We start from the raw sequence: 25,611 nt of genomic DNA on the forward strand, positions 1-25,611 counted from the left end.
AGAACTTGGCTTGTATATTCCAATGATGGGCTTCCTCAAATTGCCCTAGGTCTTCGTGAGCAAGCGAGTTGGATGCACACCCACTTAGTTTCTTTTTGAGCTTTCATAAACTTATAGCTCTAGTGCATCCGTTGCATGGCAATCCCTACTCACTCACATTGATATCTATTGATGGTCATCTGCATAGCCCATTGATACGCCTAGTTGATGTGATACTATCTCCTTCTTTTTGTCTTCTCCACAACCACCATATTATATTCCACCTATAGTGCTATATCCATGGCTCACGCTCATGTATTGCGTGAAACTTGAAAAAGTTTGAGAACATCAAAAGTATGAAACAATTGCTTGGCTTGTCAGCGGGGTTGTGCATGATTTGAATATTTTGTGTGATGAAGATGAAGCATAGCCAGACTATATGATTTTGTAGGGATAAGCTTTCTTTGGCCATGTTATTTTGAGAAGACATAATTGCCTTGTTAGTATGCTTGAAGTATTATTGTTTTTATGTTAGTATTAAACTTTTGTTTTCAATCTTATGGTTCTGAACAATCATGCCACAATAAAGAAAAATTACATGGATAAGTATGTTAGGTAGCATTCCACATCAAAAATTCTCTTTTTATCATTTACCTACTCGAGGACGAGCGGGAATTAAGCTTGGAGATGCTTGATACGTCTCCAACGTATCTATAATTTTTTATTGTTCCATGCTATTATATTATCTGTTTTGAATGTTTTATATGTATTAATATGCTATTTTATATTGTTTTTGGGACTAACGTATTAACCTAGAGCCCAGTGCCAATTTCTGTTTTTTTTTCTTGTTTTTGAGCTTCGCAGAAAAGGAATACCAAACGGAGTCCAAACGGAACGAAACCTTAGTGATGATTTTTCTTGGACCAGAAGACACCTGTTGGATTTGGACTCCAAGTCAGAAGACCTTGGAGTAGACGACAAGCTACAAGGGCGCGCCCCCTGCCTTGTGGCCTACTCCAACACCTCCTGGCCTAATTCTTCGTCCTACATATTCTCATATATTCCCAAACCTCCAGAAGCATCCACGAAAACACTTTTCCACCGCCGCAACCTTCTATTCCCGTGAGATCCCATCTTGGGGCCTTTTTCGGCATCCTGACAGAGGGGGATTCGATCACAGAGGCCTTCTACATCAACTCTATTGCCCTTCCAATGAAGCATGAGTAGTTTACCTCATACCTACGGGTCCATAGCTAGTAGCTAGTGGCTTCTTCTCTCTCTTTGATTTTCAATACCATGTTCTCCTTGGTGTTCTTAGAGATCCATCTGATGTAATCTTCTTTTGTTGTGTGTTTGTCGAGATCCGATGAATTGTGGATTTATGATCAACTTATCTATGAATATTATTTGAACATTCTCTGAATTCTTTTATGCATGATTTAATATCTTTGTAATTCTCTTTGAACTATCGGTTTAGTTTGGACAACTAGATTGATTTTTCTTGCAATGGGAGAAGTGCTTAGCTTTGGGTTCAATCTTGCGGTGTCCTTTCCCAGTGACAGTAGGGACAGCAAGGCACGTATTGTATTGTTGCCATCGAGGATAAAAAGATGGGGTTTACATCATATTTCTTGATTTTATTCCTCTACATCATGTCATCTTACTTAATGCGTTACTCTGTTCTTCATGAACTTAATACTCTAGATGCATGCATGAGTCGGTCGATGTGTGGAGTAATAGTAGTAGATGTAGAATCGTTTCGGTCGACTTGACACGGACATGATGCCTATATTTCATAATCATTGTCTTAGATATCTTCATAACTTTGCACTTTTCTATCAATTGCTCGACACTAATTTGTTCACCCATCATATTATTTACTATCTTGAGAGAAGCCTCTAGTGAAACATATGGCCCCCGGGTCTATTTTCCATCATATTAGTTTCCGATCTACTATTTTCCATCGTATTAGTTTCCGATCTACTATTTTGCTATCTTTTACTTTCCGATCTATAAACCCAAAAATATTTACTTTATCGTTTGTTTAGTTTTATCTATCTCTATCTCATATCTCACTTTTGCAAGTGACCGTGAAGGGATTGACAACCCCTTAATCGTGTTGGGTGCAAGTTGTTTGATTGTTTGTGCATGTATTGGTGATTTGTGCGTTGTCTCCTACTGGATTGTTACCTTGGTTCTCTAACTGAGGGAAATACTTATCTCTACTTTGCTACATCACTCTTTCCTCTTCAAGGGAAAAACCAATGCAAGATCAAGAAGTAGCACACTCCGGCGATAGCGCGGCCGCAGCCGCCATGCTCGTGCTAACAAGCTATGTGAGCGCGGCCGCAATCTGTGACCAGGCGGCCAAGGCAGCCCAAACGGCCGTTGTTGCTTCTCTGGTGGCGGCAGCAACATATGCGTCGGGGATAGCAACTAGCGAGAGGGGCACAATAGCTGTTCGTTCCGCAGCGGCATCCTTAGCCCTAATGGAGGCCGTCCACGCCCAGCTCCTCGCAGGCACCGCACAGATCGCACGAAGCTTCTCCGTCAACGGTCGGCTACCCACGACCGAAGAGTTGGCAATCGTCGATAGCGTTCGAACAGCTATTCGTTCCTTCGCGGCATACCTTGCCACCATGGAGCCCATCCAAGCCCAGACCGCGACCACCCACGCCCAGCTCGTGGCAGCCTTTCGAAAGAGATGGCGGACACGGATGGCGAGATGCTTGCTGAGTATGGTGTGATGGATGCCATGGAGCCCCTTCCACAGGAGATCGTTGGGTGTGAGTTGGACATGAAGGAGGCGGCGGAGATCGACGAGCGCCAGCAGGAGTAGTACTCTTTGTTTAATTTAGAGCGCCGGTCTTTAATTTGTTAGAGTAATGTTTATGTCAGCTAGCTTTGTTTAATTGATGAACTTGTTCGATTAAGAAGTGTAGGTATGCTATAGGATTTTTTGTGTACCCAAATTAGGCAATGACGTGGATGACCACTGTAACCAGGGAAATTTGGAGCAAAATTTGCACGTTCAAACTCATCACACACAGGGTAAACTATATGAATCGTTTGTGATGTTCATATATCATACACAGTGTTGAATAAGGGACCGTGTCTGATGACACTTTGCGCGCCAGTTTTTCACTGCACCGAGCCAAAATTTTCAGCTTCCACAGAAATATCTACCTCCCCACCCTCCCCCTGACCAAAAACCACATTTCTTTTGTGTCCGCCTACCTTTTCAAGTTCAAACCTCCACTCCTTACTTGGTGCTGAAGGAAAAAGAGAAAGGTCAACTTAAGGTGGAAGAAGGTGTGGCATCCCCCGGATGCTCATTCAATGCTATGAAATCGACTTGGCACGAACCATTTTCCACGCAACTAACGCCCATGTGTGACATATTTGTATATTGAGTAGGGAGACATTGTTCTATTCATCTACACCGTCAAAATGAAAAAACATACAACATGAAAGTCACGTGAAGCAATGACATAAAACTAGTGGTGAAAGGAAACTTCAAACGGCCAACCGTAGGCGAAGATTTTGGCAAAATTCATTGGTTCATGACATGAACTTATGAATACGTTAGTGCAATCCAGGGGGAGATGTAGTTCTACTCATCTACAACCGTCAAAACAGAAAATGTACAACACAGAAGTCATGTGAAACAGTAAGATGAATCTATTGATAATAAGAAATTTCAAATGGTCGACTGTGTGCAAAGATTACGCCAAAAATCATCGGTTCATAACATGCACACACGAACACATTAGTGCTCTTGTAATTCTACTCCTCTATGACCGTTGAAACACAAACTTACAACATGAAACGTGTGAAACAAAAAAATAAAGCTAGTGGTTAAAGGAAACTTCAAATGGCCGGCCATGTGTGAAAATATTATCAAAATTCATCGGTCCATAACATGCATACATGAACCCATTAGTGCAATCTAGTAGGAGATGTAAATGTACTCGTTTATGACCATCGAAGTAGAAAACGTACAACTGGGAAGTCGTGTGAAACAACGAGATGAGGCTAATGATGAAAGAAAATTTCAAACAGTCAACTGTGTGCGAAGAATTCGCCAAAATTAATCTAAAGAAGTATCAACCATGAACTTATAGTGCACGAAATTAGAAACCGATTGTCTGAATGAAACCACAATATCGATGTGCATCTTTTTTGTGTAGAACTTATTTTGAATTGAAACGCCATTGTGTAGATTATAAGAGATTATGTTAAGGGGATTAAAGGAGGTGAGTGGAGTAGGAACCCACCTACACGTTGTGCCAAGCAACCCACCCACACATGCTCAATTGCATCGCTCGGACCTAGCTTGATGAAAACGGTGGATTCAATCGTTCCTTTAGAGTTAGGCCCAGAGGTGCTTTGAGGTTCATGCGGTCCAAGATTCAGGTGCAACTCAGCCAATCAAATAGGGCAAAACATCCAGTGAGCCTGGCTGAGCATAATAAAAATACAAGCTACCAAACGCGCTGTAAATAGGACAAAAATTGATGAAGCCAACCTAACAGAGAATTTCCAATATGATGTTGTCTCCGTCATATAGGCGTGCAACGCACATGAGCGCCCTTAACTGGCCGACCCATTTTCATAGTGAGTTATTTTTTGTTATTTTTGTTTCTTCCATTTTCCTTCTTTTTTTCCCTTTCAAGTTTATTTACTTTAAAAAATGATCCTGTTTTCAAATTTGTGTTCATAACTTCAAAAAGTGTTAGTATTTAAGAAAAGTCAGAATTTTAAAAATGTTTTTGTTTTCGAAAATGTTCTAAAAAATTGAAAAAATCTTCCTGTTTTCAGGAAATGTTTGAGAATTTAAGAAAAATGTTCTACTTTTCAAATTTTGTTTAGAACTTTAGAAAATGTTAACATTTTCATATTTTTTCTCGCACATACGATTATTTCTTTGAGTTTTCAACACTACTCGGGGTTTTTTCATAGAATTCCTAAGTTTTGTATTTTTGTTTCATTTTATCAAAAAACAAATCCGTGGTTCCCAAAAGTTGTAAAAAATAAAAAATCTTCACATTCTACATAAATTTACGAAATTATAAAAACTTGTATGAAAATTTTAGTTGTTTTTAAAAACTATATGTTTGAAATTGAAAAAATGCTCATAAATTCCAAAATTTGTTCTTGTTTTTAGAAATTGTTCAATCTTTTTGAAAAAGTGTTCGTGTTTCAATAATGTTCATCAAAAAAATGTTCCCAAATATTCAAAGGGACCGTGGTTTCAAAAGGTCGTCACGGTACGTGTTTCTACATTATGCCTGTAAAAACCTGCTATCGTACGTGATGTTACAGTATGCGCGAACAAAACTGGGTGCTCCTAATCAGCGCTTCAGACGCCTATTGGCGCTACCGGTGCTAGCTAGCGACGCGGAGCAGGCCGACCCACCAACCGACTGAATAAGAAAACGTTAAGAAAAAAAATAGAAGCTACTCCAAATCAAAAATATGGGATTGCTGCGATTCGAACCGAGCACCGTGAGTCCGCAACATTAGCAGCTTAACGCAATAACAACTAGACCAACCTACCTCTTCTGTGTACTCCTGGAAAACCGTCCTAGTTGATGTTTCTTTTAGTAAAATTGTATAACCAATGTAAATTATTTTGAAAATAGAAGAGGTAAATCTAAAAACAAGATCATCGATTTTTGGAAAAAGTTCATCATATTTAATAAAAGATCATCATTTTTAAAAGTTCATTGATTTTTAAAAAAATCATCAATTTCGAAAAGAGTTTATTGATTTTGAAAAAAAGTTCATTAATTTTGAACAAAGTTCATCGATTCAGAAAAAAAGTTCATTGATTTTGAACAAGAGTTCATCAGTTTTAAAAATAGTTCATGAATTTGAAAAAGTTCAACGTTTTTCCAATTTCAAGAAATTGAAAAGGTTCACGCATTTGGCCATAGAAAGAGAAAAAAAGGAAAAAAAACCGTTCCAACAAAGGAGAAAAAGGAACAGGAAAAAGGAAAAAGAAAATATAAAAAAAGAAAGAGGAAAGAAGAATATGAATAGAGCAAAAAAGATTTAAATGACCAGGTAGGGCTTAGTGGTTGTGTGGTTAGTGCAACGTCTCTCGGAGGGGGAGATCACCGGTTCGATTCACTGTATGTGTGTGGAGGAACTTCAGGCGCCTGTTTGCAAACTGACGCATAAGCGCCAAATAGGATTGGGCCGGCCTTGTTGGGCCATTCTATGTGTGTCGTGCTGCTCATCGGGACTCCTGCCTTGCCCGGAGCTGTGTGATGCTCGTATGCACCTTGAATGCGCACAATTCTTTTTGCCGAAATCACTAATTAAGAAGTACTCTTTCCAAAGATCACTCTCACCTTCTCAGGACTGCATGTGCATCACTTGTCGCAATCTGAGAGTTTTCCCTTTTTTCGTAAATCCATTTACTCAAAACATTTTATCTCATAAACCGTGTGTCAAAATCTCGAACCGTTTTCACCGTTGGATTCCTCGCATCAACATCTCCAAACTAGATACTATGTTGATAGGTTTTGACGAACTCTTTTCACGAAAAAACCGAACTAGGAGCAAGTTTTTTTACCTTCCCGAAAGTCGTTTCCGAGAGGCACGGCTGTGTCTCTCGTGGAAGAAAAACCGTGCCTCTCACGGAAGAAAAATCATGCCTCTCACGGAAAAAAAAACACGTTTTCTTTTCTTTTACGAGAGGCACAACCGTGCCTCTCGCGGAAGCAAAATCATGCCTCTCCTGGAAGGAAAAAACGTGATTTCTTTCGTTTACGAGAGGCACAAATCCGTGCCTCTCGCAGAAGGAAATTTTTCTAGAAACCACGTTTTCGCGCAATTTTTTTAAAATGTCTTTGTCGAAAAGCTAAAAAAGGCCGATGAAAACCAGAAAAGGTGAAAAAACCCAGGAAAAACCATCTAAAAAGCCAAAACTGCGTGCGAAAAATAAAATCAAAATCCGAAGGAATCACCCAGAGCGTGACACCTGGCGGCGGCTGAGAGCGCACCAAATTGCGTGCTCTCAACCTAGCCCAAGTGATCATTGACTCCTGAAGGAACGCTCCTCAATTAGTTACTCCCTTTTTGCATTTAAAAGAACAGAACAGAAGGAGAGTTGGGCCAGCCGTTGTATACAAGTGCTAAAGCGCCAAATAGGATTGGGCCGGCCCAGTTGGGTCGCCCTATGTGCGTCCCACTGCTCCTACACACACTGAGTGGCAGGAGCTCCTATGTGACACTCACTGCATCAGAGAGTCAACCTTTTGCACAGGGTGTAGGAGATATGCCCTAGAGGCAGTAATATCAGTTATTTTGTATCTCCTGGTTTGTAATGAAGGTTTATGTTCCATGCTATAACTGCAATGATTCTCGAGTCTGCAAATAAAACAAGGCTTGGAGGGAAACTCATGTGCACGTGTGGGATAATAAACGGTAAAATGTATTCCTAGTCAAGCCTCTATGACTGGCTCAAGTATTGCATGATGATCCTGTTTTCCTGATCATGGGCATGACTATGCCGGCAATTTTGAGGGCACAATTATTAGTAGAACACTTGTGTTGTATCGAACCATTTGATGTTATGCTATGAGATACATTCGTCACAAGTTAATGGTTAATAACACAAAGAAGTCAATGTTTGCATAATTCCTTAGACTATGAGAGTATCGAGTTCCTTCATACTTGCTTCATGAACTTTGGGGTATGTTAAACGTCATCCGTAACTGGGTGGCTATTACGGCGGCTTACGGGTTCACGGAAAAGTATGGCAAGTAACGAGATAGCTCAAGATTGGGATTTGCTCCTCCGACGATGGAGAGATATACTCGGGCCCTCTCGGTGTAACGGTATCCATCATCGTCTGGCCAGACACACTGTGATTTGATCACTGGGATGCCGGAACACGGAAACGAGAAAAGAGAACAAAACCGGTAACGAGGTAACTTGCATGGTGGACAAATTGTTGATCCACAGGAATGCAATAAATCTCACCTCGGGTGTTTGTGACATATCGCGAAGCAACATGAATAGCTTAAGGCAACTGGAGGTTCACTCGAATATTCATTCGTGTGGGTATAGGGGTCAATACGGGTGTCCACGGCTCCGATGTTGATCATTGATCGGAAGAGGTTCCAGGTCATGTCTATACTTCACCGAACCTATAGGGTCACACGCTTAAGGGTCATCTATCTGCTGAATACTAGACAGGGAGTCTGAGAGAAAATCACCGAAAAAGTTTCGGACACCGGAAAAGTTTCGGACTACGGAATCGTACCGCAGAGAGAGGTCATCGGATGAGTTTCAATGATACCGAAAAGTTGTTTCAGGATATACCATTAAGTCAAATTGGTTTCGGAAATGCCTGATAATTCTTGGAGGGTGCCAGAATCATTCTGGAAGTTTTTTGGAATTTTCTAAGATAAAAACCGGAAATGTTCCGGAGCTGCCGGAGCCACTTCAGATGCGTTTCGCAGATGAAAATCACTAAAACCGGAATTGTTTTGGAAGGTGTTGAAAATTATTATGGTGGGTACTGGAAATATTCTAAGCCCACATAAATATTTTCAGTTCGGACGTACGCTGAAAAATGTCGTCGTGAATAGTGAAAGTGCTTTTTGGGATATTTTATGGTGAGTCACCTTTTGGGATATTTCCAAAAGGCTTCTAGAAGGGCTTGGGGGCCAAGCATGCTCCTCATGGGGGCCCCCAAGGGGGTTGGCCGGCCACATGTGTGGGGCTCCATGGAGCTCCACTTCCCTCCCCATTATGCCCTTCATGTGTGACATTTGCATGGGCATTTTGGGTTTTTGTGGGCCATCCCTACCCCTTGGCTTTTCTATAAATAGAGGAGGAGTGGGCAGCCCAAAGCTCATCCCCTTGCTCTCATACACATGCCATGCATTATCTGGCTTCTTCTTTCCCTCCCACGAAAAGAGTTTCGTAGAGCCGTAAGGCTGTCTGGGTTCCGGCAGGAACTAGTTCTGGACGGTGAAGCCCTGCCAGATAGCTGGCACCGTATGTGTGCAACCCCGTAGAGAGGTCGTAGTTTCGGTCTTTTGCCCGAGGGGTTGTTCGAGTGTCCTCCCGAAGGGCTGTCCGAGTCTCCGTTCGAGTTTCGAGGGTCCTCCCGAAGGGCTGTCCGCGACATCGTCCGGGGGACTGTCCGACCGCCTCCCGAAGGGCTGTCCGGCGAGGGAGTACATCCTTGCGGTTGGGAGGTTGTAAATCCTAGCTGCGGGGATCTGCACCAACGATCTCCACCGACTCTTCTTCCGCTGCGCTTCGAGTCGGTACGGAACAGATCAAACCTTGTATGCAGTCTCCATAGTGGTCCTGGGCGTGCTCGCTATACCGAAAATTTTCGTTTTCTGTCGCGTTCCCCAACAGTGGCATCAAGAGTCGTGCTATGCGTAGATGCAGGTTACGATCCAGAATACATGGAGATGTATGGGTATTGCATAATATAATTTTGGAATAGATGAGATCTATTGCCGAAAATTATTTATGCGGGTGACAGATGAAATCAGTTACCCGACGTTCTTGTTGCTTCCCTAGAATTTGGGTTTGCTCAATCTCGAGACAGCATGGTAGAATTTGACAAAGTTCTGGCAATCCGTGATCCTGATTGATCATGGAAGTGCTATCAGTTCTTTGGGTTCTGCCATAGTCAAAAGAAAGATGAAATTCGCAGATGAAAGGGCATTGCAGATATGATCTGCACGGGGGTCATGCGTATGACGAAGTTTAGTATGGGGCTCGAGATTTAATTATCTCGTGTTTCATACACCCCGAGATGTTAATATAGCAACTTGAATAATCATACTTGATGATAAAACGTTGGTAGCTGCGGTTTAAGTCAAAACCTTAGAAGCCACGTAAAATAAAATTTTGCATAAACCGATTAGAGGCGTCTAACTTGGTTTTGCAGGATGTGCATATGATGTGGTATAGCAATGCTCATATTCAATTTGATTATGTATGAGATGACTATATGATGTAATTAACATGACCTGCGTGTCATGATTCGGCATGATGGCTGGAGCCATATGATTGCACTTTAATGACCTGTGTGTCAACCTTAAGTAATGCACTTATTTTATTAGCTATAGAGATAGCAATATTATCTGGTGCATCGACAAGGTGGTGGCAATCTTCGCGAAGGTGAACACCGACGCAAATGTCGAAGACGAAGAATTGAAAGACTTCTCCGTCAGAAAGGGCTATACCATATCATGCTAATTATGAATTGCCTGAGATGTTTATCCCCTATGATGCACCCTTCTTGATTGCGCGGTAGTCGCTTTTATTAGGGTGATCTCTCACTTAAAGATATCAAGTAGATAGTGTTCTCCCAAGTGTAGCACCGTCACATCACCTATCTTTTCGGGGTGCGCCGTGTCACACGGGTACGAACGATTAGAGAAGTGTGAGGCGGGTGAGTTGAGACCTCGCAGCGAGATCACTTGGTTGTCTTGATGTTCAGGCATGACCGTCATGAGCTCGGAACACACGCATCGAAAGATGAACAAGAGTCATATAGTGATGTGATTGGCAAGTTGTCCTAGCGGTTAAGATTTTTGTCATCAGTGGTGTTACACCAATGGCGAACAATCAAGACATGGATCTTGAATCACTCATAATCAATTTTGAGAGATATTGATTTGAGTGGGAGTGCATTTTAGAATAAAAATGTTTATTCACTAGTGCAAATTTCATTATAAACAAAGTCTAAGTGAAATTTGTGTTTTCCGTTGTAGATCAAATGGCTCGCAACACCGCGTTCAACTTAGGCTCGATGTTAGAGAAAGAGAAGTTAGCTACGACTGGAAACAACTATGCAGACTGGGTCCGTAACCTGAGGATTGTCCTCAGGAGCGCTAAGAAATTGTACATGCTTGAAACTGCTCTTCCAGCTAAACCGGCGGCAGAGGCCCCGGAAGATGAACAAAATGTCTGGGCCACTAAGGATGATGATCACAACTTAGTGCAGTGCCTTATGCTAGCTTGCATGAGTCCAGGGCTTCAAAAACGTTTTGAATTCCATAAACCTCGTGATATGATCCGGGAATTGGATGCTCTGTACAAGGAAACCGCAAAGTCTGAACGATTTGATATCATGAAGGCTTTGATGGAATGCAAGATGGCTAAGGGTAGTTCAGTTGGCGAACACGTGGTCAAAATGATTGGCTATTCTGAAAGGCTTAAAGCCCTGGAATTTCCACTTCCACCTGGCCATATGATGGACATGTTGCTTTCTTCACTCCCCCCCGTCTTACGACGGTTTTTTCATGAACTACAACATGACAGGGATGGAGAAGACACCGGAAGAGGTGCTCGCCATGCTGAAAACTACAGAAGGAGGAGTGCGGAAAAATCGCAAGCAAGTGTTGCTTGTGAATAAAACCGCCAGTTTCAAAAAGAAAGGCAAGCCAAAGAAGGGCAAGGGCGTCAGTAAGACCGGCTCCCAAAGCAACTCTAAGGGCGGAGCCAAGAATGAAACTGAGTGCTTCTACTGCAAGGGCACAGGACACTGGAAGAGAAACTGCAAGAAGTATCTGGAAGATAAGAAGACCGGGAAAACCGGAAAAGGTATAATTGTTATACAAGTTAATGTCATTGACGTTTTGCTTGCTAGCGAAAATTCTAAGTCTTGGGTATTTGATACCGGATCGGTTGCTCACATTTGCAACTCGATACAGGGGCTTCAGAAGGTGCGCAAGCTAGCAAAGAATGAAGTCGTGATGCGCGTCGGGAACGGCGCTGGGATCGCCGCTCAAGCCGTCGGCACTATGCCTCTACGTCTCCCTTCAGGATTTATCTTAGAACTAAGTAACTGCTATTTTGTTCCACTGTTGTGTAGAAACATTATCTCCGGATCATGTTTAGTACATGATGGGTATTCGTACAAGTCTGAGAACAATGGTTGTTCACTTTATTGTAAGGATATGTTTTATGGATTTGCACCCATTGTTGGGGGCCTTTTCATACTAAATCTTGAATGTGGAAATGATGTCTTTAACGTGAATGCTAAACGCCTTAAGAAGGCTGATACCACCACCACTTTCTTGTGGCACTGTCGGCTTGGCCACATCGGAAAGAAACGCATGCAAAGACTCCATAAAAATGGAGTTTTACCGTCCTTTGATTTTGAATCATTTGACACATGTAAAGCTTGCTTGATGGGGAAAATGACCAAGATGCCGTTCACGGGTCATCCTGAACGGGCGGATGAATTATTGGGAATAATACATAGTGATGTATGTGGTCCAATAAACACAGCCGCACGGGGTGGGTATTTCTACTTCGTGACTTTTACTGATGATTTAAGTCGGTATGGATATATCTACTTAATGAAGCATAAGTCAGAAACCTTTGAAAAGTTTAAAGAATTTCAGAATGAGGTAGAAAATCATCGTGACAAAAAGATTAAGTTTCTGCGGTCTGATCACGGAGGCGAGTATCTTAGTCATGAGTTTGGCCAACATCTGAGTGACCGTGGAATCGTTTCACAACTTACGCCTCCCGGAACTCCACAAAGAAACGGAGTATCGGTACGACGTAACCGAACCTTGTTAGACATGGTAAGGTCGATGATGTCTCTTACAAATCTTCTGATATCTTTTTGGGGTCACACACTACTTACTGCTGCTCACACACTAAACAAAGCACCGTCTAAATCTGTTGAGACGACACCACATGAGATGTGGCACGGGAAGAAACCCGACCTGTCGTTTTTCAAAGTTTGGGGTTGTGAAGCTTATGTAAAGCATTTACAGCCAAGCAAACTTGATCCCAAATCAGACAAATGTTACTTTGTAGGTTAGCCCAAGGAGACAGTCGGGCATTCTTTTTACCACGCCTCCGAGAACAAAGTGTTTGTTGCAAAACATGGAGTCTTTCTTGAGAAAGAGTTTCTCACTAAAGAAGTGAGTGGGAGGACAGTACAACTTAATGAGATTAGTGAATCTTCGGCAACCGTTGATATGGCTAAGGAACCGGAAGAAATTCCGCTAATTATCCCTACAACCGATCCGGAAGTTGTCGCATGTGATGCGGAGACTTCAGACAATGTTGTAACTGAACCGCACAAATCAGGTAGGGCTATCCAGCCACCTGAGTGGTTTCATAACGATATCTTCATTCTTGAAGACGATGAACCTGCGCACTACAAGGAAGCGATGGCGGGGCCCAGCTCAAAAGAATGGCACAAATCCATGAGATCTGAAATGGAATCCATGTATGAAAACCAAGTTTGGAACTTGGAGGAACTTCCTGAAGGCGTAAAGTCGATTGGTTGTAAATGGATTTTCAAAAGAAAGACGGACGCGGATGGTAACATTACTATCCACAAAGCTAGACTTGTCGCGAAAGGGTTCACGCAAGTTCCAGGAGTGGACTACGACGAGACTTTCTCGCCCGTAGCTATGCTTAGGTCTGTTCGGATATTGCTAGCAATTGCTGCTTATTTCGACTATGAAATATGGCAGATGGATGTCAAAACGGCTTTCCTAAATGGAAACCTCAAAGAGGATGTATACATGATACAGCCAGAAGGTTTTGTCATTCATGAGGATGCTGGAAAGGTATGCAAACTTTAGAAAGCCATTTATGGTCTGAAGCAAGCATCAAGGAGCTGGAACATTCGTTTTGATGAAGTGGTCAAAGAGTTTGGCTTCATCAGGAATGACGAAGAATCTTGTGTTTACAAGAAGTTTAGTGGGAGCGCAAAAGCATTTCTAATCTTGTATGTGGATGACATATTGTTGATTGGAAATGACGTGAATTTTCTTAGCGAAATAAAAGACTCATTGCAAAAGAGGTTTTCAATGAAAGACTTAGGCAAAGCGGCATATGTATTGGGCATCAGAATCTATAGAGATAGATCAAAACGCCTGATAGCGCTTAGCCAAAGCACGTACATTGACAAGGGGTTGAAAAGGTTCAACATGGAGAACTCCAAGAAGGGCCTTCTCCCCATGTCACCTGGCACAGTGCTTTGCAAGAATCAGTGTCCTCGGACTCTCGACGAGCGAGTGCAAATGAATGATGTTCCATATGCCTCGGCAGTTGGTTCTATTATGTATGCCATGCTATGTACAAGACCGGATGTTTCCTATGCACTAAGTGTTAGCAGTCGGTACCAAAGTGATCCAGGATTGGAACACTGGGCCGCAGTCAAGGGTATTCTTAAGTACCTCAGAAGGACCAAGGATTTACTCCTTGTGTATGGAGGTGATGAAGACCTCATTGTAAGTGGTTACACTGATGCAGGCTTCATGACTGACCCAGATGACTTCAAATCTCAATCAGGCTATGTTTTCATTCTGAACGGTGGCGCAGTAGATTGGAAAAGTTCCAAACAAAAGACTGTGGTGGATTCTACGACGGAGGCGGAGTATGTTGCTGCTTCAGAAGCCTCCAAGGAGGCGGTATGGATCAAGCAATTTCTTGAAGACCTTGGTGTGGTTCCTAGTGCCCAGGACCCGGTGGAGATCTATTGTGATAATAGTGGCGCCGTGGCTCAGGCAAGGGAGCCAAGTTCGCACCATAAGACAAGACATATTCAACGCAAATATAAACTCATTTGACATCATGTCGAAGAGGGTTTAGTGAAAGTACGCAAAGTTCACACGGATCTGAATGTGTCAGACCCGATGACAAAGCCTCTACCACGAGCAAAGCATGAGCAACACCGGATAGCCATTGGTGTTAGGGAAGCCATGTAACTGGATTATGACTCTAGTGCAAGTGGGAGTCTGTAGGAGATATGCCCTAGAGGCAGTAATATCAGTTATTTTGTATCTCCTGGTTTGTAATGAAGGTTTATGTTCCATGCTATAACTGCAATGATTCTCGAGTCTGCAAATAAAACGAGGCTTGGAGGGAAACTCATGTGCACGTGTGGGATAATAAACGGTAAAATGTATTCCTAGTCAAGCCTGTATGACTGGCTCAAGTATTGCATGATGATCCTGTTTTCCTGATCATGGGCATGACTATGCTGGCAATTTTGAGGGCACAATTATTAGTAGAACACTTGTGTTGTATCGACCCATTTGATGTTATGCTATGAGATACATTTGTCACAAGTTAATGGTTAATAACACAGAGAAGTCAATGTTTGCATAATTCCTTAGACCATGAGAGTATCGAGTTCCTTCATACTTGCTTCGTGAACTTTGGGGTATGTTAAACGTCATCCGTAACTGGGTGGCTATTACGGCGGCTTACGGGTTCACGGAAAAGTATGGCAAGTAACGAGATAGCTCAAGATTGGGATTTGCTCCTCCGACGATGGAGAGATATACTCGGGCCCTCTCGGTGTAACGGTATCCATCATCGTCTGGCCAGACACATTGTGATTTGACCACTGGGATGCCGGAACATGGAAACGAGAAAAGAGAACAAAACCGGTAACGAGGTAACTTGCATGGTGGACAAATTGTTGATCCACAGGAATGCAATAAATCTCACCTCAGGTGTTTGTGACATATCGCGAAGCAACAGGAATAGCTCAAGGCAACTGGAGGTTCACTCGAATATTCATTCGTGTGGGTATAGGGGTCAATACGGGTGTCCACGGCTCCGATGTTGATCATTGATCGGAAGAGGTTCCAGGTCATGTGTATACTTCACCGAACCTATAGGGTCACACGCTTAAGGGTCATCTATCTGCTGAATACTAGACAAGGAGTCTGAGAGAAAATCACCGAAAAAGTTTCGGACACCGGAAAAGTTTCGGACAGCGGAATCGTACCGCAGAGAGAGGTCATCGGATGAGTTTCAATGATACCGAAAAGTTGTTTCGGGATATACCATTAAGTCAAATGGGTTTCGGCAAATGCCTGATAATTCTTGGAGGGTACCAGAATCATTCTGGAAGCTTTTTGGAATTTTCTGAGATAAAAACCGGAAATGTTCTGGAGCTGCCGGAGCCACTTCAGATGCGTTTCGCAGATGAAAAACACTAAAACCTGAATTGTTTCGGAACGTGTTGAAAATTACTATGGTGGGTACTGGAAATGTTCTAAGCCCACATAAATATTTTCAGTTCGAACGGACGCTGAAAAATGTCGTCATGAATAGTGAAAGTGCTGTTTGGGATATTTTATGGTGAGTCACCTTTTGGGATATTTCCAAAAGGCTTCTAGAAGGGCTTGGGGGCCAAGCATGCTCCTCATGGGGCCCCCAAGGGGGTTGGCCGGCCACATGTGTGGGGCTCCATGGAGCTCCACTTCCCTCCCCATTATGCCCTTCATGTGTGACATTTGCATGGGCATTTTGGGTTTTTGTGGGCCATCCCTACCCCTTGGCTTTCCTATAAATAGAGGAGGAGTGGGCAGCCCAAAGCTCATCCCCTTGCTCTCATACACATGCCATGCATTATCTGGCTTCTTCTCTCCCTCCCACGAAAAGAGTTTCGTAGAGCCGTAAGGCTGTCTGGGTTCCGGCAGGAACTAGTTCTGGACGGCGAAGCCCTGCCGGATAGCTGGCACCGTATGTGTGCAACCCCGTAGAGAGGTCGTAGTTTCGGTCTTTTGCCCGAGGGGCTGTTCGAGTGTCCTCCCGAAGGGCTGTCTGAGTCTCCGTTCGAGTTTCGAGGGTCAATCCTAGCTACGGGGATCTGCACCAACGATCTCCACCGACTCTTCTTCTGCTGCGCTTCGAGTCGGTACGGAACAGATCAAATCTTGTATGCAGTCTTCATGGTGGTCCTGGGCGTGCTCGCTATACCGAAAATTTTCGTTTTCTGTCGCGTTCCCCAACACAGGGCGCGGCTCGCTAGGGCCGCCCCGTTATGCAGTGGCACTTCGCGAGTGAAAAAACTTCAAATAGTAGCAAACCGGAATTGGGATTCGAACCCGAGACTACTTTGTGGTGGGCGCGCTGTGCTAGCTGCTCGGAACGGACAAGGTCCTCTTCTAGATATACAACGTGGTTGTTAAAGAATGAAACGACATCGGCAAAAATCTAAATGACCTGATGATAGTGAACTAAAATCGTTAGCCACTGTAAATTGTAACTAAAATAGCAGCCCGGTGCATATGAACTATAAGTCACAACAAATTTTTAAGAAGTAGAAATTTTAAACGTCAATTTCTTTTCAAAAAATTGTAAATACTTTCTGAAACGTGAATATTTACTAATTTATGAACAAAATTTTGAAAACTCACTCATTTCCTGAAAACGTGAGCACTTTTGGGCTTCTCAAACTTTTCTTGATAAAAGGAGCAAATTTGGAAATGAGAACAATTTTTGAAATTACAAACAATCTTTTAAACTACACATACGTTTTCTGAAAAATAGGAACGAAATTTGAATTCGAAATTATGAAAAGCGTTTTCAAAATGCAAACATTTTTCGAAAATTCCCCGAACATATTTTGAATTTACACACAAAATTTTAAAACATGATCATTTTTTTGAATATATGAACATATTTGGAGAAGCTAGAACATGTTTGAGTCCTCAATATTTTTGAAGTTGTGAACAAAACTGAAAACGCAAACATTTTTTTCAAAACACGAACATTTTTCGAAGTTACAAACAATATATTCAAAGCGCACTTTTTATAAATTTCCAAAAATATGAATTTTTTTGAATATGTTAAAATGTTTGGAAAAGCTGGAACATTTTTTTGAAATTAGGGAACATTTCTCGAGCTTATGATTTTTTTAGAAATGAGAACATTTTTTTCAAATGCCTCGAACATATTTAGAGAACATATTTCTCGAGCTTATGTTAAAATGTTTGTGAACATATTTTGAAAGCAAGAACTTTTTTGAAATTCACGATCATTTTGTGAATTTTTTAACAAAAACATAGAATGCGACGTGACCCTTTGAAAAATCTGAAATTAAAGTTTTTTCATGATTTTCCATACATTTCTAGTAAAATAAGCGAACAAATTTGTAATTCTGAACTTTTTGGAATTTCTGAACAAATTGCAAACCAGGAACGTTTGGAATAAATAAATAAAATTAAAAGAATAAAAACATTTTTTAAATTCCTGGACATTTCACGGTGGATGCGTGTCTCGCTGTAAATGGGCTGGACCATGTTGATCCAATGTGAATGTGTCAAAAGGAGATTGCCTGAGCGGCACAACCCGCCTGGTCCTGCCACAACCCGCCGTGATGATCAGATGTCCCTTGGAATGTGTAGGGGTCACTAGCGCATAGCTTTTCCTTTTTCATCATCTGACAAACCAACCACACCTCGCGAGAATTTCCACGCCTCTCCCGAATCGCCATCACTTCCTCCACCTTCGGCGCCGCGTATCTCACCTTCACGTGCACACCGCCTGCTCGACGCAATTCCCCACACGCCCGCGAGCACACCAACCTCCCCGATGGCAACCGCCACCGCCACCGCCACCGCCACCGCCGCGGCGTCCCCTTCCACCTCCTCCTCGTTCCTCCTCCGCCGACCCCTCCCTCCAAATCCCACGGCCGCGCGCTGCCTCGCGCCACCGCGGTGCCGCGCGGGCCTCCGCACCGCGCGCCAGGTCGCCGTCAGCAGCGTGTCCCCGTCCCCGTCCCCCGACGTGGCGGACGAGGAGGCCGCGGCGGCGCCCAAGCTCGGCAAGCGCGTGTGCGTCACGGCGCCGGTCCGCGTCTACCACGTCCCCAAGGCGCCGGACCTGGACCTCCGCGGCATGGAAGGTGTGGTCAAACAGTATGTCGGTGTCTGGAAGGGCAAGCGCATCACGGCCAATCGCCCTTTCCGGGTGGAGTTCGAGCTGAAGCTCGACGGACAGGACAAGCCGGTCCGGTTCTTCGCTCACCTCCGGGAGGACGAGTTCGAGTTCGTCAGAGACGAATAGGATCCCTCTGTTTGTCTGTAAAATAATGCGCGCTTGGGGGCGGATGCAGCATATGTACATTAGAGAGGAGACTGAAGAGGGGCGACGAGATGTCAAGTAAGTTGATGTTTGTTTACTTGTCATGTCTCCTGTGCTCCTCACTCTCCTGCCCAGTGCTCAACATCTAAATTTTCAGATGTGAGAGTTGTTCGAGATGATGAAGATTATGAACCAAAGCAATTATACTGCTGTATCTGTTGTTGTGTTCAATAGTTTTATCTGTTTACTCTTTCAAGAAAAGATATTGTTCGAGAGGAGTCAGTGGTAATGAGTTAACGATGGATACCGATCTGTCTAAAGGGTGGTAAGTATGTGCTTAATAGGAGCAGAAGATATCATATACTGGTATACTGAATTCAACATGTACTCCTGCACTGAATCATTATTTAAGGGAATATGTAGGCACTATGGAACACTCTGAATCATTCAAAGTATCATGAAAATCACTGAAAATGGATGGTACGCTGCCAATTGAATATGCTAGTTCTACTAAAACTGCCCCCTTAATCCTTTACTTTGGGATCAAGAGCCTTCACCATGTTGATATCTTCTGATGAAGTTTAGTGTGTCGAAATTTTATCTGATTCACTATGTTAATCCATGGGCAGGCATAACTTTATCTGATTTGACTGGAAAATATGTCAAAATTTTCTGCATGCTGAACAAAATTAATTGCTTATTTGAATGCATATTGTAGCTGTTAAAACTGAATATACGGTGATCCCACTTTCTAAGGCACTTTTAGGTTAGCTTTCCAAACCCAAATTATAAAAGAAGCTGTCTTGCTAACAAGATGAAATTGAAGACATTGACAGAAAGCTTTCTGAACAGCGTTGATGAGATATATGCAAATTATTTTCACACGGACCTTCAGGATGGTACCCCGAGCTAGCACAAACATAAAGAAAAAGAAAAAAACAGTACACACTGTAGGCTCTATTCTTTCTTGATACATGTCGCTCCTTACTGCAATATATATTTTCAGCTTAGTGTTAATAATCTTCCAGAGATTTAAACCTTGTCCAGTTCACGCGCGCAAAGAGTAAATGCTATGATTGTTATGTGCTCAGTCTGAATTTAAGGCCTTCATGTTGTTTAAGCTCTTGTCCTTCCATCCACGGGGGATATCTAGTGCAAACTAGTACGTCATTGCTAACTCCTCATTTGAGTAGTTGATTGTTCATATTTCGAGCGATGTGAGGTAGGAGTTGTTCGCAAAATGTAGCTTTCTGTGACCCTCATATACCTTTTCAAATCCATCCACCCAAATCACATCCAGGTGGGCATATGTAACGATTTGAGTTAACACTCAGAGATGAGTTTGTAATATATGCACTCTCTAGTCCTTACCTATGTATTTCATTCTACTTGCTATATTATCTAAACTCAACATACTGGTAGCATAAGGGTTCTGGTTTTTCCCAGGCCTACCATGAGTGTGTTAGTATTGGCCAAGCTCTTGACCAATATATAAGGGTGCTGAAGTTTCTGTTCTGTTAAACAAACCATAATATTTGAGGTTCAGTATCAAATAAGAACTTTGATCTCAAGCCATCAAAGTGTGTGTATTGTGCCTGGCTTCTTGTTTCGTGAATAAACAGTGTGATGTTGGAATCTATGAGTAGGAAATCTTATTGTAAGTTTATCTTGGAAATAGGGCCATGAAGCGACTAGTGCTGATTCTTCACTTTTTGCCTATGATTTTACAGTTCGACTAAATACCGATCATTTTTAAGAAAGGGGAACAAGCATACATAATGCCCTTGAACTATTCAAGTTATCTAATTATATACTTAACACCTATGCTATCTACCTTGCACTGCTCAGCTGCTGAAACTGAAAAAATAATCCACAGGCCCGAGTCCAACCTGGTATTGCCCCGAGTGACAGTGATTTCGCCTAGTGTGCAGATTTCGTGCAATGCAGCACATAGCAATCTGAATTTAACTCCTCTTTTTCTCCATCTCTCTGCTATCCCCCTTTTCAGGTCAACTCCATCTCTTAGCTACTCAAAGCATTACAGTCACAGCCAGCGCTTTGTTCTACCCATCTCCAGTTTAAGTCAACATATAATGCCTTTAATTGTTGCGTCATGCATCGAGATTAATCAGGCCTTGTTTAATTGTGACCGACAGTCCTTGAAAGTTTATCTGGGTTGTGCTTGTGCATTTGTGCTTCAGTTTTCGGATAAACAAATTAGCATTGTGAAGTGGCACTTTACTGCAACAATGTTGATAATGTCAATGTAAGAGTTTTCATAATTTCCTAATCCAGGCCAAGTAAGTGTTACATTTCGGTATGTTTTGCGAATGTAGTTCAATGCCCATGCGCTCCTCTTTATTATTCAATCAATCGATTGGTTCAGGCGGCTCTGTCCGACCTGGGAACTAAATTCTCTTCTTCAAGTGTTTGCACTTGAAAATATTTTTTCAGTTTTATTTGTCCATCTTGACAAATGCTTGAATACTGCTTCTACTTCAATGCATGATGTGCTAGGGCATTCAGCGGTTTTGCAATCTTTGCTTTAATGGTACTTGCTCTTTTTGGTGGGGAGAATTGTATTTTTCTTTGACAGGATTTGGTGGGGAGAATCGTACTCATATGTGATGTTGTCTGGATTTGTTTCTTGATGCTTCTATTGTATTAATTCCAGCTTGAGTAAAATGTCGGAAGAGACTTGGTAAAATGTCTTCCTTTGTTTCATCTTTCATGTTGGGTTGTGTGAGTTGCGGTATGAATTATAACCTTTGTACTGCACTCCAATTCTGTATCTATTTCGATGCATATTCTTTAGTGGAAAACAATCTGCGACAGATCTCAACGGAGGTCATTGCTGCTTGATCCGTTGACCTAGCATTCTTCGATTGTTTTTGGCTGATTTAGTTAATCAGATGACACCTGGTTGACATCGAGCCTGGTAATACTAGCACCAATTTGACCAATTTGAGATCTGCTACCTCTTGCGTTCACCACCTCTCAGACACAGGGGCAGCGCAGCCCCTCTCGATAATGATAGGCAGCTGGGACGAGGTTAAGGCAAGTTTAACACCATCCTATTCCTAGCACGCCACTGCCTCAGCTAGCTCTGCACCTGCACAGTCAGGGATTTGAGGCCATTGCAGTCCGTTGATCACCGCATCCCATAAAGCAGCAGTGGTGTCCTCCACAAAACTGGCGCTACTATTTGACTTGACCCATCCAGGGCCTGGCCTGTATCAACATTCATCTCTGCATCCTCTCATCAGCATCTATCTTCTTCAAAGTCTATATAATGGGATGCTTTCCTTCACAGTCTCCTCTCCAGATCTCCACTTTTGTTGTTCATGAACAGAGGTTGCTTTTTGGCTCTTGGGCTCCTTCATTTTTTTAAACTGATTTTTAAGTTTAACTTTTTATTTGAAACAAACATACACATGCATACGGATGAACTCTCTCCATTCCTAAATATAAGTCTTTGTAGAGATTTCAATATGAACTACATGCAGATGTATATAGACATAGTCTAGAGTGTAGATTCACTCATTTTGCTCTGTATGTAGTCCATATTAAAATATCTAAAAAGATTTATATTTAGGAACAGAGGAATACTACATGTTTGTAAAGTTTAATTGTGAAATACATTTTGGTGTGAGCTACACACACAAAAAAAACATGTATTTCTAGCACATGTATTATTCACTATCCAAATGTATTTCATCATAAAACTTCAGTAGGTCCAGGAAGGAGAGAGAGCTGGCGGCAGGGTCACGGAGGCCCAGGTGCTCGGGCTGCTCCGGGCGGCGCCTTCAGTAGCCGGCGTGGCATGGTGTGGCGCGTCGCCGGAGCTCCCCTGCTTTCCTCCCATGCATACAAGGTGTTCGAGGAAATGCCAAAGAGAGGGATGAAAGAGGAAGAAGGATGATGATGATGTGTGGGTCTCTCTATCATAGCGGTCAAACCTAACGTAGTTGACTTTCTTGCCACGTCAGCCTTGACGGATGGGCCTTGCATGTTGCGTTTAAATCGTCTAAACCAGCCACTATCTGAAAGTGGTTGTTTTTAGTGAAAAATTAAGGTTCAACTGATTGTTTAACTCTAAATGTGGTAGTTTTCTGTTAAATACTCTACAATTGTACATACATGTATACATCTCTAGGCACACGTGTGTATTTGTTTTCACATTTTCTTTTAAACATAAAATTTTGATTTCCAATTTTTTTAAAGTTTCGGGCTCTATGGACTATGGAGCCCAGGAGCCAAAATCCTCACTTGTTCGGCAAATCCTATATATAATTAGATAGTTAATCTATATTAAAATATTTTTCTTAACATGTAAATATGCCAACTCAACATAGAACCAAATGTGGGAAATTGCCCTTCTCAGCATAGAACCATGCATGGGGGACTATGCCTGTTGAGTATATGTGTTATGTGCATATTGTGTATCGGGCCCGTCTCCTAGTTTCTTGTATAGTTGAGGTCTGTGACCCACATTTGTACATCATATATATGTGCCTACGCACGAGAGCAATACACCGTGCAATCATAATCTCATACATGGTATCAGCTTTCTAGGTTTTTCTCTCACTTTCGCCGCCGCCGCCGCGCATCTCCTTTGCGCCGCCGCTGCGCGCCTCCCCACACCGGCCGCCGCCACCGCCACCGCCACCCCATCGCCGCCGCTCGCGCGCCCTACGCGCCGGCCGACACTCTCGCCCGATCCCGATCGCATCACCCCGCCACCCGCTAGCATCGCCCGCCCGCGCTGCCCACTAGCTAGCATCGCCCCGCTCTTTCCGATCAACCGAGCCGCTGCTTCAAGCCCCGAGGGCATCACTTGTGGTGCTGCTGCTCCCGATCGTGACGTGAAGACAGAAGCCAAGTACTACTAGTACTCATTTTTTCAAGATTGGTCTTGCTAGTAGCCTTGCTACTTTTTCACGTGAAGGCAAAGTTGACCATCAGTAATAGCCTTTGAAATATCCAGCCGTGTCGCCAGCCGCCATCATCGGACCAATGATGGCGTCCGCTGCCGCCTCTGCTGTCCCGCCGCCGGCGCCCTCTGACGTGGCCCCCCACATGCATGTTCTCACATACGAGGCTCTGTCTGCGTACGAGTCTCCCAAGTATTGGTGGTGATCGTCAGCGGGCCAGCACTCGTCCGCTGGGCAGCAGCCAGACAGCGTCCAACATCTGCAGCATCTTTCCATGAGCCCGCAGGTTTTTCCGGCGGACCATCCGGCCTATCCGACACCGCAGTCGTTGCCGGGGCATCATGCATACTACGCGGCTCCGCAGCTATATGGCGAGTACCTACCGCCGTCGCTGAGCGGCGGTTACGGTTTCTCCATGGCGTCTTCGTCCCCCTCGCTGGCTCTGCCGCCGGCGCCCTGGGACCCGGTGCTCTTCACCGGGCTGCATACCGCTCCTACGCCGAACAACTACACTGGAGGTGATGATTGGTACGTGGACACCGGTGCCGGCTCACATGTTTGCTCATCCTGTTAACCTTGCCTCCTTCACTCCTGTCTCCACTGATCGCCGCATCATTGTCGGTGACGGTTCCACACTTCCTATCACACATGTTGGACACACTTCTTTTCCTTCCACTTCTACTCCATTATCTTTGTCTAACATACTTGTGTCACCTCATCTTATTAAGAATCGCATTCTCGTTCGTTGCTTCACTCGTCAAAATCCTGTTACCATTGAATTTGACGAGCTTGGTTTTTGTGTCAAAGACGCTCGAACCAGGATGGTACTTCACCGATGTGACAACCCCGACGAGCTCTATCCGGTGCACTCGCCTTCATCCACCACCACCGCACAGGTTGCTCTCTCCGCTGGTGTCGATCTCTGGCACGCTCGCTTGGGTCATCCCAACCCCGTCACACTTCGTCATATTCTTAGGAGCTTGTCATGCATGTCGAGTCGGCAAACATGTTCGCCTGCCGTTTAATAATTCCACCACCATTGCTTCTTTTCCTTTTCAATTGATTCATAGCGATATGTGGACTTCTTCGGTTCCTAGTAACTCGGGCTATTTATACTATCTGATCATTCTTGATGATTATTCTCATTATGTGTGGACTTTTCCTTTGCGCAGAAAATTGGATGCACTCTCTACCTTGACGGCTTTTCACTCCTATGTCCGCACGCAGTTTGGGCGTCCCATCCTTGCGCTTCAGACGGACAATGGAAAAGAGTTCGACAACCTCGCTTTCCGCACTTTTTTGTCGCATCACGGCACAGTTTTCCGCCTCACATGTCCGTACACTTCACAGCAGAACGGTCGAGCCGAACGCGTCCTTCGCACTCTGAATGACTGCGTTCGCACGCTCCTGTTTCATGCCAACGTGCCGCCTCGTTTCTGGCCGGAGGCACTCGCCACAGCATCACTTCTTAACATTAGACCCTGCCGCCCACGGTGGAACTACGCACCTCACCATCTTCTCTTTGGTACGTGTCGTGGTTCTAAGTCTGACAGTAATGTAGGGGGGGTAAGTATGGAGAGGCAAGATCTTAGCTATGGAGAAGTTGTAAGCACACGAGGTTTACGAGTTCAGGCCCTTATCAGAGGAAGTAATAGCCCTACGTCTCGGAGCCCGGAGACGGTCGACTGGATTATGCGTGTATGGTTTACAGGGGTGCGAACCCTTTACACTGAGGAGGGGGGTGGCCTATATAGAGTTCGCCGGACCCCTCCGGCCCTCAGTTATGCAGGGTTTCAAATACATTAAGGTCGGGCGTTACTGGTAACGCCCCTAATAAAGTGCTATGATGACC

The 25,611-nt window shown here is 43.6% G+C and overlaps 1 protein-coding gene across 1 annotated transcript; it reads left to right on the forward strand.

Annotated features, from left to right (window-relative positions):
* Positions 1–18,158: 18,158 nt before the first annotated feature.
* On the forward strand, positions 18,159–19,107 carry LOC119355788 (ferredoxin-thioredoxin reductase, variable chain-like). The gene has a single exon (XM_037622664.1). It carries the CDS (start codon positions 18,334–18,336, stop codon positions 18,805–18,807), a length of 474 nt encoding a protein of 157 aa, XP_037478561.1. The 5' UTR covers positions 18,159–18,333; the 3' UTR covers positions 18,808–19,107.
* Positions 19,108–25,611: the final 6,504 nt, after the last annotated feature.

The sequence above is a fragment of the Triticum dicoccoides genome, chromosome 2A (genome assembly GCF_002162155.2).
Source record: "Triticum dicoccoides isolate Atlit2015 ecotype Zavitan chromosome 2A, WEW_v2.0, whole genome shotgun sequence".
Lineage (NCBI taxonomy): Eukaryota > Viridiplantae > Streptophyta > Magnoliopsida > Poales > Poaceae > Triticum > Triticum dicoccoides.